This window comes from Drosophila mojavensis, unplaced genomic scaffold (assembly GCF_018153725.1).
Source record: "Drosophila mojavensis isolate 15081-1352.22 unplaced genomic scaffold, ASM1815372v1 contig_277, whole genome shotgun sequence".
NCBI lineage: Eukaryota > Metazoa > Arthropoda > Insecta > Diptera > Drosophilidae > Drosophila > Drosophila mojavensis.
This window is the reverse complement of record NW_025318822.1, coordinates 436,704-452,127: the sequence shown is the minus strand read 5'-3', so window position 1 is coordinate 452,127 and position 15,424 is coordinate 436,704. Positions and strand designations below refer to the sequence as shown.

At 41.9% G+C, this 15,424-nt stretch overlaps 1 protein-coding gene across 1 annotated transcript in view; it reads left to right on the top strand.

The window, feature by feature from the left end:
• LOC6573951 (nucleolysin TIA-1) overlaps positions 1-15,424 on the top strand; it is a 97,625-nt gene that overhangs the window by 43,404 nt on the left and 38,797 nt on the right. The window contains exon 3 of the mRNA XM_001999974.4: positions 13,522-13,609. Coding sequence (XP_002000010.2) covers positions 13,522-13,609 — 88 coding nt within the window. The remainder of the gene's footprint in view (positions 1-13,521; positions 13,610-15,424) is intronic.

Below are 15,424 nucleotides of genomic sequence, written 5' to 3'. Positions count from 1 at the left end.
CCAATCTGCAGCAGCCCACCCCTGCTGGGCAGTGCAGCAGTGCTCAGATGGCACCGCCTGTCCGCCATTAACGCGTATCCAAAGAGGGGGGGCAGCGGCATGGGCATGGCCAGGATGGCGCAAGTGTTTTATAACCTGTTTGAAAATGTCAAGGTTATAGCGTTCGTAGGTAGCAGTTAATGTCCGTATAATGGCAAAATACGATGTTGTGCATTATTGAGGCGTGCATCCCACTAAGTAGAGATGGGGGCAGGAGTCGGGCGCATGGGCAAAGGGTTCATTTGCGAGCATCAGCGGGAAACTAGCTACGACGAATCACAATGAATGAAAATGCCAAAAAACTTTTCATGTGCAACACGCTGGCCGCTATAAAAACCGCTGGCAATGTAATGAAAATGGAAAATGGAAAACTCCATTTGCTGACCAGCCAATCAACCAAATAACCACACGGTCCGTCTGTGTGTGTGTGTGTGTGTGTGTGTGTTTGTGCTGCTGTGCTAGAGCCAAACAAATAAGAAATTAGTTGTTGAGAAATTGTTGCAGCTGCAACCATAAGAGGTAGAAGGAAAAGTAGCAACAGGAAAAAACTTTGCGCTAATGTCTTAATGCAAAAGTTTGTTAACGGCAACGCGCAACGCGCAACGCACCGAGGGGAGTTCACCTGGCTCGAAACTTGTGTGGCAACTTTTGGCTAGCACGTTTGATTGAAATTTGTGGCATATTGCCTGCCCCGCCCACTCCCACGCCCACGCTCGACATAATACCATGCTTAAACAGCTATCAGCGTAAGCTGAACTAACTGAGCAGAAATGAGGCTTCAAATCTGATGCAGCTCGACTGTGTATATGCTTCAGTTTGGCAGCGAAATAAAAAGAAGAAGAAGAAGAAGGAGACGAAGAGGGGCTTACTCACACACGTTCGCTGCAGTTTTGCAATTCGAAAATGGCAACGGCGGCAGCCAAACAAATTGTTGGCCATTACCAAGTGAAGGGTAATTTTTACTTTGCAGCTCATGCCTGGCGTTTTATTTGCCAGCCAAATTTGTACGAATCGCAAGAGCAGTTGTAAGAGCCAACAAAGCCATCAAAACCAGCAGTTGCTACAAACACAACAACAGCAGCAGCAACATCAGTGAACAGCAAGAAGCTGCCTGTCGATTCCTAATAGGTGATTTGCCAACAGGAAATTGAGACATCAATAAATGTGGCTTGCCTTGGCTCCATTCACTGTGTGTGCATTGCAAAAGTTCAAGGGGCAATACACATGAAGAGACCAATACAAGCAACCAAAGAAGAAGACAAAGTGAGACAGAGAGAGAGAGAGAGAGAGAGAGAGAGAGAGAGAGAGAGAGAGAGAGGCAGCAATTGACTAAGCTGAATATTGCGTATACGACCCATTGGCCGCTACTAATTGACTAGAGCTACTTTTAGTAGTTCAAGTTATGTAGTTAGCACAGTCTTGTTCTCATCATTCACTCAGCAGTCGCCTGCTGGCAGAAAGTCAATTTGCATTCGCCTTCCAGCTTTCGTTTTGTGCAAACAAATTGAACGTTATTGCAGCGACAGTGCACGTGTATGTATGTGTGTGTGTGTGCGTGTGTGTGTGCAGGTCAAATCAACGCGCTCTTTTAGAGAGCAAATGTTGATATGACGAGTGCAATAAAGACAACAGGGCACTGCACGGCAGGCCAGCGGACGAAACGTCGACTCCAGGGCTCACGCGGTGCGCGAAAGAAATATTTATGATGTCAACAATCAATGCACCAAATGCCAATGCAAACAAAGTGCGCTGCGTGAATGAGGCAGGCTCTTCATTTTGTTTGGTTTTTCCTTTTGCGGCATATAGACATATTGACACGCAAACACACACTGAGCTAAATGCCTGATGTGTAAACTATGGCAAATAATTTTAATATAACAGCAGGAGCACACCAGAGCTGGTTGCCATTGCCGCTTGCCTTTGTTATGCCTGTGCAGCCATCAACCAATGACAATAGACAAAACCACTGAAAATTCCAGTCATCAAATAGAAATAAATATGTTCCATTTCATACTGAGGTTGGTGAGAGTGCTGAGTCGGGAGTAGATAATGCCTGAAACAGCAAAGTGAGCTACGGCTGTGTGGAATGCGCTGTGGAAGTTAATTCTGAGAGCGACTAATTTATAAAATAAAACACACCAAATTTCTTGTTGCATCTCTTCTCACTTGAGACTGTCAACAGACTAAAGATCGATGTTTAATCACTATCGTCTCTTGGAATGGCTCTCAAATAACTATAGTCACCATCGATTGATCTCCAGCTATATTTTCTATTGCTTTACTTTACATTGCGTAATTTGGAATGTGATATTTAATTATTATTTTATTCTATCGCTTTAAAGAGACATAATATCGCTCCTATATTCGTTCGCTGTGCATAATCTTAACTTTTGTTTTTACTAAATAAAGTCATTTTTGATTGAAATTTAAGACGAAAAATTTGTAAATTGGGGAAGTAAAAAGATGCAAAGCAATCGCTTATTATAGAAATATTAGGCTTTTATAATACTTATACATTTTTCTTTAATCTTCCCATTTGTTTCGCTTTAATTGAAAAGGTTTTCAAACGGAAGCTTCAAGACCACACTATAATAATAAAATGACAAATGAATTTAGTATAAATAAATCAAATTGCAAGGTGATTATCGGCTTTATGAAAATTTGTAATAATTCTATGAAACACTGCCTCTTCTTTTTCTTGCTATCTCTGATTAAAGTTTTTTTCTTACTGCAAGCAGTAAATAATATGATAATTGCATTTTCACGGCGAGCCGTGGAGAGCCTCAGTTTTCACTTTGAAAACAAATGCAGAAGCAGAGATTGCAATAATGACAATAATAGTTAAAATAGCCGCGGCTGTGCGGGAAATTTTTTTGTAATATTGGCTAAAGCAGCTTGCGGCATAATGCAAATAGAGTCATCATTTGCAATTTACCCTGCACACACACACACACAAACACACACACAGGCGCAAACTGCATATGTCATAATCAGCGTGCAATTTGCGCCTAAAAGTTGGCTGCGATTCGCAATGCAGCGGCGCGAGTTCTGTGTGTGTGTGTGTGATGATATTTTTTCGTGCATGTGAGCTGCTGCTGCTGTCGTATGTTAAATGTATATATACTTTCTACATTTACAATTTAACATGCATGAATTTTGTCGCCCGGCGAGCAAGCCAAAAATTTGGTTAACAATTTTCTGGGCCAACACATGAGTGTTGCGTGTTTGAGTTTCCCAGCAGCGGAGCAGGCAAAGCAGCGAAAAGCTAACAATAGCACACAAGACAAATACACACACAAAACTCGTAACACACACACACACACCCACACACACACAGCATGCATAACGTAACGTAGATGGAATAGCTTATATATTATTTGCAGTTAAATTAAACCTAACAGCTGTGCATTTTACATATGTGGGACCAAGCACGTCCTTCTCTCTCTCTCTCTCTCTCTCCCTCGCTCTCTGTCTCCTTCTATCTCTCTGCATGCCCACTCTTTTAACAGCTTGTGAAAACAAATTTAGGCAAATATGAATTTTTAATACAATTGCTGTACGTTATTTTTGTTGGCTGCTTCAGCTTCAACTTTTGCGCATTGGAAACTTTGCTGCAATATTTCTGCTTAATTAAGTATGCTAAAAGTGGGCGTGGCCAGCCACCCACCTACGCTCGCACACATATGCCTGCACTCAGATGCGTCACGATGCGAATAATCAAATTAAATTATTTATATTAAATTGGACATTTCCGACAGGCCAACGCAAAAAAAATATATATAGATATAGAAGAGAGAAAAGAAGAGAAAAAAGTCATGAAGCGACGTCAACAATGCGATATCCGATTTAGTTCTCGCTGCTGAGCCACTTGAACTAATAATTTACACAAATTGGCAATTTCGCTGGGCGAGCAAACGTCCGTCAAGAATCGGGCGGGACTGGCTCGTAAACTGCGAAATTCGGTCAAAACTTTGTTTCAGTCATCTCGCAAACTTGTTCTCACTTTATCGCATCTTTATCGCCTCAGCCGCGGCAGCAGAGGCAGCTCGAGAAACACGTCGAGAAATTCAAATGATAAGGAGCCAGAGTCGACGAAGCAGCTGTGGCTGCTGGGCATGGCGCGTTATGACAACATAAACGATATTTACTTTTTGGTTCGCTCTTGTTGTTGCTTTTGCTTTTGCTTTTCCTCTTGCTCTTGCTATTCTTTGCATTTTGTCGGCTCTATTTTTTGCTTTCCTCAGCCGTTCTAGCCATTTCTTTATGCCCGTCTATGGTTTTTATGCGCGTTTGCCATTTTATTCCAAGTCGAACTTAACCGAACGCAAAACTTTTCGACTGTGTGCCATTTCCATTCCCATTTCCATTTTCAATTTTTATTTTATTTTCGCTTTTCGTTTCAGTTTGTTTCTTTTGCACTTTTTGCTATTTGAAGTACTTCAAAGATTTTAGCATATTTTATTTGAATACTTTATTTCGCTGAAATGCGTTTGCCTCTGTCTTATTCAGCGGCTGTGTGTGTGAACGTGTGTAAAAGAGAGCGAGAGCGAGAGAGAGAGAGAGAGAGTAGAGCGAACTAGCCAAACGAACGACACGACTTTCAGCTTTGTTGACCTCGTCCCCTCCGCAATCAGTTCTAACTAGTTTCTATGTCTTTGGCGCAAAGTTTTTCTTTAGACATTGTGAAATGAAATTTTTGAAAATTTTTCCGCGGGGAAATGAAAAAGTTTGTCCTGGCGGACACAATGCGGCTGGCCGCGCTACACCCGCCCATCCCACACAGCGCCGCTGGGCCACTGCATTCGATTCTCTAGCTGGAGCTGGAGCTGGAGCTCGAGCTCGAGCAGTGTCATAGTTAATATAACGCATACGCCGCGTTGCCCTTTTGACTTTCTCCGCCAGAGCAAACGGACTGAGTTCATGTCCTGCTTCTGCCATTTGCGTGCCAATGTGCCGAGCGCAGCTGTCGGCGAAACCCAAGCACCAAGCATCGAGCATCGAGCGTCGAGCATCGAGCATGGAGCATGGAGCGTGGAGCGTAAAGAGCGCAAAGCATGGGATAAGCAATAAAGGATAATGTCATTCAATGTTTTGTGTGTCGTGCACACAGAGCACCGACAACGAGGACGCTAACAACAACAACAACAACAACAGCAGCAACAACAATAGCAACAGCAACAACAACAAAGGCGGAAGCGCTTGCCATCATCAACGTCTTCCTCATCGCTGTCGCTGTCGTCGCTGTTGTCCTTGTCGCTGTCGTTGTCGTTGTCGTTGTCATTGGCAATAGTTTCGCACAGACTTTGTTGCTGTTGCTGTTGCTGCTTTTCGAGCTCTCGCTCTGCTCTTCGTATTGCTGTGCGGCAGACAATAGTCAAAAATGTCTTCATGCTCAACGCGATGCGCATAACGGAAATTCGCATTTGAAAAATACTTTCTTCATTTAACAACAATGTCGGGGAGTGGTGGATTGAGAAGGGGGCGTGTGGGTGAGAGGCGAATTGGGCCAAGCAAATGCCGGGGTGGCAAAGTGTTGGCATTACTGTAAATCGCTTTCGTTTTACGTTTCATAATGATGAAGACAGCCGAGGCGCTGCCGCTGTCAAGTACAATGGGCAAAACCAGGCAAAATACACATACAAAATAACTAAGTAGCTGTGAGCTCATTCTGTGAGCTCATTCTGTTTTATATAATCCGATATTTAGTGAGAATTTTCATGCGTACAATGAAAATAATATATTTGCTAAAATTTCTTCAGCTCTCAGCGAGAAATAAAATGAAATAAAACAAAAATATATTTCTTGTTCTGCTGTTCTCAATTTAGGATCAATATGGAATGAGTTTCACTAGATTCATTCCATTATGACGAGCTCGTTGATTTTGAGTCGCTTCTTGTTACATTGAAAAACTTTTCACATAAACGTAAATATGAAATCGAATTGATTTCGCTGCGATAGAGAGAGTCAGGAGACAGAAATAGTTAGAATAGAGGGAGAGAGAGAGAGAGAGAGAGAGAAAGGGAGAGCGGCAACTACATGAAATCCACCTAAATCCTCACTAGGACTCAAAGAGTTTTTCCAATTACATTTAGTGTTGTTTTCGATTTCAATAAACACTCCGTGTTCAGTGAGTGTTAAAAAACAATTTCGATGCACTCACCCAGCAATTGCAGCTGCTGGCCCCACATCGCGGGGGCATGCCGAACATCCTCTTAACGCCAATTAAAAGCAGCGTAAATGCGGTGAAAAAACTGAGCCACTCGATAGACGTGTGTCACAGCTAATGGCTGCGCCCGGGACGTCAGCTCATTTCGATCAGCAGGACATGCGCTGACATTTCGCCAGCAGCTCCCACAGCTCTAAGGCCGGAGGGGAGTGCCCGGGTGTGCCATATTTAAATCTAATTTTGTCACCATGCAAATAACGACACGTTTACGCGCAAAGACACATGACGCCCTGCTGCAGCTCTTGCTGCTGCTCATGTGTCTCTCTCTCTCTCTCACTCTCTCTCTCTCTATGTCTCTCTCTGTGTTTGTGTGAGGTGCTTTGACTCGTTGTAATCGTGATTTCCTGCGCAGCAGACGCCGTCAGCATCATGAGAACGAGGGGGAGGGGCGGATGGTTAGCTGCTTTGGTTAGCTGGTCGACATTGTTGGCGCTGCTGCCTTTGTTGACGGCGTTAAAAATGTCACAGCGCATTGCATACTTATTGGCCCGTGTGTTAATGCATCGCACCACACCACAACCCGCAGTCCGCAGTCCGCAGTCCACATCGTCGGGAGCCACACCTACAAGGCAGCCGCGTCCTTGCAGCGCCCGCCAGCCATTCATACCGCGGGCTAAATGTTATACGCCGTGTGCATTTGCGGCTGCAGAAATCCTTTTGATTTTATTGTTGCTGTTACTGTTATTGTTCTTGTTGTTGCCGCTACTGTTGTTGTTACTGTTGTTGTTGTTGTTATTGCATTGTGTTGCGCACACCATTCGACGTTTGCATATGCCCTTCACATACACACACACACACAATAGGTATATCTCGTCTATTTGTGCCACCTTTTGTGCCGTGTGTTGGAATTAGCTTTCAGCTGGTTGGCGAGAAAAGACCGCAACTGCTCGCAATTGCACAAAAGCTTATTATATATATATACATATATATATACATTTTTCCCTCTTCTTCTTTTGCAGTCCCCTCTTTGCGTATGCGTATGTGTGAAAGAGAAAGTAATACATTTTACAGCATATAATGCGCTTTGAGGTCGCGCGCTTAGTGTGCATCAAACCTTTGGCAGCAGCTCGCAATGCCTTTCCATTTTATTTCCCCAACAGCTGAAATGCTTTTAATGTTATGGGTATTTACAGCATGTGCGTGAATGCTGTTACAAAGCTTAGTGCATTTCCAATTGTTTATAACTTAATACATATACAAGTACACTGGCCTGCATGGGCAGATATGGAATAGGAGTTTGCCGAGTCCTATTACAATATCATCTAAAGAATATACGTATCTGGGAGACAGCAACCTTCAGCCAACGAGAGTTACATAGTAAACTAACATGATGATAAAAACTTCTTTGGCAGAATAAGTAGTAATTAAATTATTCCAGGAATAATAATTAAATATGTCAATTAAATTATGCCAAATGACTGAGCCTTAGAAGAAAGCACTAGCACTCATATTTGACATAGCATCAGCTAAATGGGAATCTTAAATGAACTATTTTTGTACATCATCCTCTTTTTTAATATCCATACAATATTTTATTTATTTATTTATTTACCTAGGTTAGCTAGAAAAACATATTAGCATCTTTATTTAATCAAATAGAGTCATAATATATTTATTGAAAGAGTCATTGTACACATTTCAACATACAAAACAAATTCTCTAAAGGAAACTCAGTTTGCTTCAAATTAAAAAGCTCGAGCTTCCCTGAAAATCAATGGAGTCAAAGCAATTACCTTTTCTAAAGGATACTAAGGAATCTGAAACATATTAAGGCGTTGTACAGAATTTATTTCAAGAGGAAAACATTAAACTATTTACCAGTTTATTTTATTTTTTTTTTAATATTAAATGCATAGTTTACAAACTTATTAAGCGAGAGAACTTACTTGAATAATACGAATTAAAATCTGGGTATTTTATATTGTATAGCTATCTATCTGCATTTCAGTCTGTCAATGATTGGCCATATTATATATAATATTGGTATATAAAATACGGGCCAACATCGACAGACTTATCCTCAGACAGAAAGAAATATAATATCATCAATTTATATAGCACAAAAATATTAAAGAATTCAAGTCGACTGTGAGCCTAAAATCCTTAGATGCCTAAGCCAACATATTAAGTCAACAGCCGGAGATTATTGAGAACTACAATAGGAATAGAGAAACGCACAAAAGTCGACTTAATTATCAACTGGTTGCCAAAAATTACTGGCCTTAAAATCTTGTGCAAATTTAAGTTTTAGATTATTGTTGACCAAAACCCTTACTAGGCTTAGGGGTAGTTAAATCTCTCTCATATTCCTGTATGCTGCTTTCGAGAGAACTTTGCAGCGTGTAGTCATATTTCATTCATATATGTATGTATGTATGTAGAATCGATGCTGGGAATAAATATCATAATCAGCTTAGTTGCTGAAGAGCTGTGGGGCTCTCGGCTGTGCAGCTGAGGCTTTGATCTCTTGTTCTATTCAGAAATGAAGAGCAAAATTGAATATGAAGACGATGTGAGGTGGGCGAGCCTAATTTCGCATCCTTATGTCCTCTATTCAATGCTCAGCAGTATTTACCACAAGTGTAAGCCTGTTGCATGGCAGACCGTATACAGTGTGTGCTGCATGCTGAAAACTGAATGGCAAATCTTATCTTGGGGCTACGTCGATAGCAATGGTCAGAGCTGGGGCTGTGCCTGTGGCTGCGCCTTGAATATATTTACGGAGCACTTCCGCTTATTGTTGTTCGAGTTGTTGTTGTTGTTGCTGTTGTTGTTGGCAGGAGATGTGTGTTTGAGTTGTTGTTGATTTCATTCAAGAGGCAATGCATTTTACAGTCGAGTGTTCATATGAAAAATGTACAGCAATTCGAGTCAGGACTTCTGCCCACTTACGCTTTTATCCTTTTTATCAGTGCTATTGTTGTTTTGGATGATGCACTGAATGTAGTTGGAGCCATGCATGCAGGCACTCGAACCAACAATGTACGCTGATAGTCGTTGCATTTATTGTTGTTGCTGCTGCTGCTGCTGTTATTGTTATTGCTGTTTTTGTTGTTGTTGTTGTTGATGCTGGCAGCACGGTGTGTCTTGCGGGTGTTGCTCTAAAGAGGTACAAGTGCCAGTGTAACATTATTTCCGTTGAAAATACATCAAAATTCGCCAACGTGGTAATCCCGCTTTATGTGTGTGTGTGTGTGTGTGTGTCTGTGTTGGACACCGTGAGTGTATATACATACACGCACACATGGCCGATTGCTGTGGTTAGTTAGCATCTGTGTTTATATTTGTATTTGTGTTTGCATTTGTTGCTCCACTCATACCAATACAGAGATATTAAAACATGGCAACGGTGGGGCAACTCTGCACACCCACCCACACACACACAAAGACCCCACACATATGCATATATCCATCACCTTTCCACCCTGGGCCTGGGCTTCTCTTTTTTTTTTTTTGTATACATATATAGTTACCAACGATTTGGCGTCGCACATTTGTGTTTGTTCAGCTACTTTTGCGGTTTGCCGCTTTTCGCGTACATTTCAACCACATTTGTAGTCAGTCCGGTTTCAGTTCGCGCATTGGACATATGCCAAAATGTATGCCTCATCCGGGGGTGGATCGAGGCAGCTATGCTGGCCCCCGCAACATTCCATTGCCACAAGCTTCACTTGAGTTCACTTTATGCTGCCTGCACGCAAATGAAGGTAAACACTTGCTGGAACTGTGTGCATACTTCAAGCGCTGCCTGTAGGCAGACCCACACTGACTCGGCCGACTCTATTCAGTTTTGTTTTTTTTTTTTTTTTTTTTTAATGTATGGAAGGAGATGTAGCGCATTTTATTTTGGCATTATAAACATTGTTCGTGTAATATGCCAGGCCAATTATTAAAGCTGAAGAAAGTCTGCGATAGGTATAATAATATAAAATACAATTATATCGATAGTTGCAAAAAGTAAAAAAGAAATTAAAAGAAAAAGTATAGATATTCCATAAATAAAATAGAAAAATATGATATTTGTTTTTATTTATTTAATTTTATTTTTATTTTTACTTTGCTATACAAATAAAAATAAAAATTAAATATACATTTTTGTATCCTAACTTATTTATATTTAGTTCAGATTCAAAATTTAAACGTAGTTTCATCCCTGAAAAAAAAAATAAAAATAAAATAAAAAACAAAAAAAAAATAAAACCTTTACATCATTTCGATAATTAAAGTTAGAACTATTTGCATATGCAAAAAAAAAAGGAAAAAAACAAAAAAATCGATAGTTACAAACCGAATAGGCACGATAACAATTTTTACGTTTCTTCATAAATAAATAAAAGTAAAGCCCTCCACATAGGAATGATAAAAGTAAAACACGAGCTCACTAACTTTGCAGGCCATTTATGACGTCATCAGTGGGCAGGCAGCATATAGATTCTTATGCAGTTCGTGCACTTGGGACACGGTGAAAATTTTGAATTTCCAATTGATGCGCAACGACTAAAGTGCGATAAAGGCGTTGCTAAATTGAAGCGAATTGCAATCACAATGCGATGACTAGAGACAAGTAGGGTCACTGCCCACGGGGCGTATGCGCAATTCGACGGGCTCGCAATTCAATCGTAAATGGCAAAATTGAGAGGCCGTATTAAAGGGCAGCTGCAGCAAAATGTAATTTCATAGGTGTGTGAAAAGCTGCTCGTTGCTTAGCCCACAGCTCCCAGAGGACCGGCAGCTGCACGTATTTATTGGCTGACTTGCACTGATGAAGGTCGCTCGCCTCCCGCTGCCCGCTGCCCACCGCGTGGTCTGCGCAGCTGCGACGGTCCCAGGTCGCTGATTGACTCACGATTATGCAATAAAACAACAGGCGAGGACAACAGCAGAGCGACTAGATAGAGCTGCGAGCTGAGACAATGGTCGTGTCTTACTTTCTCTCTCTCTCTCTCTGTAGGTGTGCGTGTGTGAGTGTTCCCACTGCTTCATTGGCTTTATTTCACCGCCAGCTTTTCAAAAAACTCCAACTTTTTTATGTCCAACTCATTAAAAATGTGCGCCAATGGACTTTATGTCGACCCGCTGCGGCCACGCCCACAACTTTGGGGCATTTCTGCTGTGGGAATTTGGATTCGTTTGCCGGCCGACTCAATGAATGAAGGCCGTGCAAAGAACGCACCAACAACCAGCAAGAGCAGCAGCAGCAGCAGGAGCAGCAGCTAAATGCAATTTCCAAGTTTTTAATGTGCGAAATTTCTAATTTAAGATTTACGATATTTTTTATGTTGAATTACATTTCCGTCTTCGTCTGCCCCGCCCACTCGCTGGACGCCTTCAGCCTTGATGTTGGCTCATTTTCGTTTGTTGGCGTTTGGCTGCGAATTCATTGCGCCGGGCTTTGTCTAGCTTTATGCCCCGTTTTCAAGTTTGGCTGGACTTTTTTATGTGGCCCATCCTTAATTGTTCGCAATGCTTTGGCCAGATTGCAGGCGATTAATTGCTGTTTCTACAAAGTCCTCGCAGATATCCCGACATCATTACAGCCGAGAGCATAGGTCAGTAACCGCCATTTCATCTGCTGGAACTTTATTGGCTCACATGCCCGACCAGACGAGACCAGACCCGATGTGTAAATCCGCCCATTGTGTTTGTTGTTGTTGCTAAATGAAATGCGCTGATTTAATTGTTTTCGGCTGACCAATTGACCAGATGCGGAAGGGAAAAAAGTTTGTTGTGTGAATACGCTTTGAAGTTTATGGCCTGTTGTTTACGGCCGAGTCTGCTGTTGAGTGTAACGAGTTCTCCTGCTGCACTTTGTCAGGCTCGGGGCAATAAATTGTAGGTTGGAGCAGATTTAGTTGCACACACGGAATGTTTGACTCTGTGATTCGAGAAGATGAATTGAACCACGATTGATGGGGCAATGCATTTTCAAATTTAAATATATTCCATTGAAACAATCCAGAGTAGAGCAGAAGAGGCCATGTTTGTAAACTCTTTAAATTATATTAAGCGTTAAGCAGACTCGAACGCCTGACATCGGACATCGGACATCAGACATCAGTGTGGTGCAACTCGAACCACTTATGCGAAGTGCCGGCGCTTCAGCCCAAACCCGAAAAAAGAAACCGCAAAAACCGTATCTCAATTGCAATCACTCAAAACAACGGAAATGACGCTTAGCACAACTTCCTGCCGTTTAGCCGGACAAATGGAGGAGCGCGTGCCAAGCTACAGGACGACGCGCAGCTTAAACGTGGCCAAAGCCAGCTGCAGACACGATAAACCAAATGGCCAGGCGGATTGGCAAGAGCTGGAGCAGGAGTAGGAGGAGGCGAAAGACGAGAATGGGTAAAGGGAACTGGGAAACTCACGCTGGGAAATACGTTTTTTGGCATATTTGTCAACGCTGTTGCCACAGTGGCAGCAAATGAGTGCCACGCCCACAGTGCCATTCATACATTTGCCTTTGCCGCTGACTGACATATTCAAGTGCAATTTCCTTGTAATACGAAACTATGTCATTTCGGCACGGACACGAACACGGACACGGGCCGGAAGCAACAGCAAAAGCAGACGAGTTGGCCAGCTGAGAGATAGCAGAGAAAATTGTTACATCTGCGAGTGCCTGGCATCTCTCTGCATAGAGACACCCACACACATACACACAGAGAGATGACTCGTCACAACACTTGGGCGCCTCTCGTGTCCAGCACCTGCTGCTGCCTCCTGCTTGTTGCCTCCTGCCTGTTGCCTGTTGGCACGTTGCAGTCGAGGCGACAGCTCCTGTTGGACGCACAGCTATATATGCCAGTATCTGCGGCAACCAGCTGGCTGGCTGCCTGGCTGCCTGGCCTCAAGTAGCCTAAAGAAGCGTGTCTGCAGTGTCTGCACTGGAACTGGAAGCGCCGCTTGCCAAACAACTCGACAACGCAACTAAGCCGGACGTGCGACTGCGGACCGGCTGCCCGACAAGCGGCATTTGATAATGTCAAGCCCAAAATTCAGCCACGAGTGCAGATCCAAACACCACCTCCGCAATTGCACGTTGCGATTTCAGTAGCCGACAACCGACAACCGACGAGCGGCAAGTGTTGCCAGCGATTCTCGTGTGGGTCTCAAGTGTACGTCAAGTGCTTTGGCCTCAGGCTGGAGCTGCTGATGAGTTTTGGTTGCCAGGCGTTTAATTAGTTTTAGTTGAACTTGTGAGCGTTCCACTTTGTAATTGCCTTTCGGTGTTTTCGTCTCTTTTGTCATTGCAGAACAGTTTCACATCTTTGTGGGCGACTTGAGTGCTGAGATCGAGACGCAGCAGCTGAAGGATGCATTCACACCATTTGGAGAAATATCGTAAGTTGAATAAACAATATGATTTGATGAACAAAATGAGTCCGCATTATATATAATTATATTATATTATATTAATTATATTAATATATTTAATAGTATGTATACAAAAGTATATAGGAATTTTTCTATATGCATTTGAGGAAGAGATGAAACATGTATATATATGATCTGACTTATATAAATATTATTCAAAATATATCAGAGCTAAATTTTCAGAAAAGCTGAAAATATTTCTTTGTTTACCTTGAGAATATTTCGTTTTTGGTTAGCCGTCGAGTATACAAGATTTTTATTCAGATGAAATTTATTATCTACTACCAAATATCAAATCTAATTTATTGTCATCAGGCTTGTGCTGTGTCTTGAAGGCCAAAGAGATATTTGCTTGTGTTATATAAGAATATTTCAATTCAATATGTATGTATGTATGTATGTAAGTATTTATTATTATTATTTTTTATTTTATTTATTTGTTTATTATTTTGTTTTAATTTATTAATATTATCATTAATTTTATTTATTTATTAATTTTTTTTTTTTTTTTAATTTTTTATTACTTATTATTATTTTAATTTTATTTTTTATTACGTATTACTCTCTTTAATATTTTTATTGAATTAATGTCATACTCTAAAACTCTGATCAGATTTATGACATTAGTTTGTCTTCGGTTTTTGTTTCAATAGTAATATATTATACTCATTTTTCGAATTACATTTATAACTGGCCTCTAATGTATTCTCATGCGCCTCAAATAATTAATCATTGAAAGAACAAAACCATTCAGATGTCCATTGATAACAGAAATTTCAAGACTTCTCCGACAAAAGGAAAAGGAACAAAAAGCAAACGGAAGCTGGGCAAATGGGGCTGTTTGTATGCTCTGATTATTTGTTAAACATGAAAATTAATTTTATATATCTATGAGCATTTAAGGCTGTTAATTGCTTTTTCATTGCGACTGCGATCGACGAGCCTAAGTAGGCCAACAGCCAACAGCCAACAGTCAGCAGCCATGAGCCCAGTTTGCCCGTTTGGTTTTATGGCAGCGACTGGCGAATTGCTTTTTGGCCGGCGCATTAACTTCAATCAAAGAACATTTTGCGGCACTTGTGCAAATTATTAAATAAATAAGCAAACGTCGAATGCTGTGCCCTGTCGGCGCAGCTATTCCCCAGCAGCGACCTATGTACGCTTTATTTATGAATAATTAGCAAGCCGTGGGGGCCAGTGCTGAGAGCTGTGAGCAGAGAGCTGAGCTGAGGAAAGCCACAGAATGTGGCGCCACAGTAACGTAACGAGCAGGTTATTTTGGTTCTCTCTCTGTTTGCCTTTTTCTTTTTTATGCTGAAAAGAAGACCGGGCCATAGAAAGTGGAGCTGTGTCGAGGCTTCGAGCAACGGGCAATAAATTAATAATTTAATTTTCGACTTTTTTGTTTGAGCCAACAACAACAAAATGCAGTGGCCCCAATGCTGGAAAACCGCAAGCGGCGACGCGGCAGCAAACAAAGCGCCCTTCAAACCGAATGAAAATGGGGGAAGCATAATATCAGAGCAGCGAACAAGTGAAAGCAAATAAAACCTGATTTATTCGCAGTACGAACGGACCACTGCCACTCCTACAGCACAGCGCCCACCACCCACCACCCACCTGAACACCGCCCACCACCCACCGCCCACAGGTCAACGGCAAACGACTCGTCGTCGTCGTCGTCGTCGCACTAGGAAGCCCCTTAATTTGAAGCGTGTTTTGCTGGCTTTTCATTTGCCACTTTCTTAATTAATGAGCAGCAGCCGGGCGCTGCCACGCCCC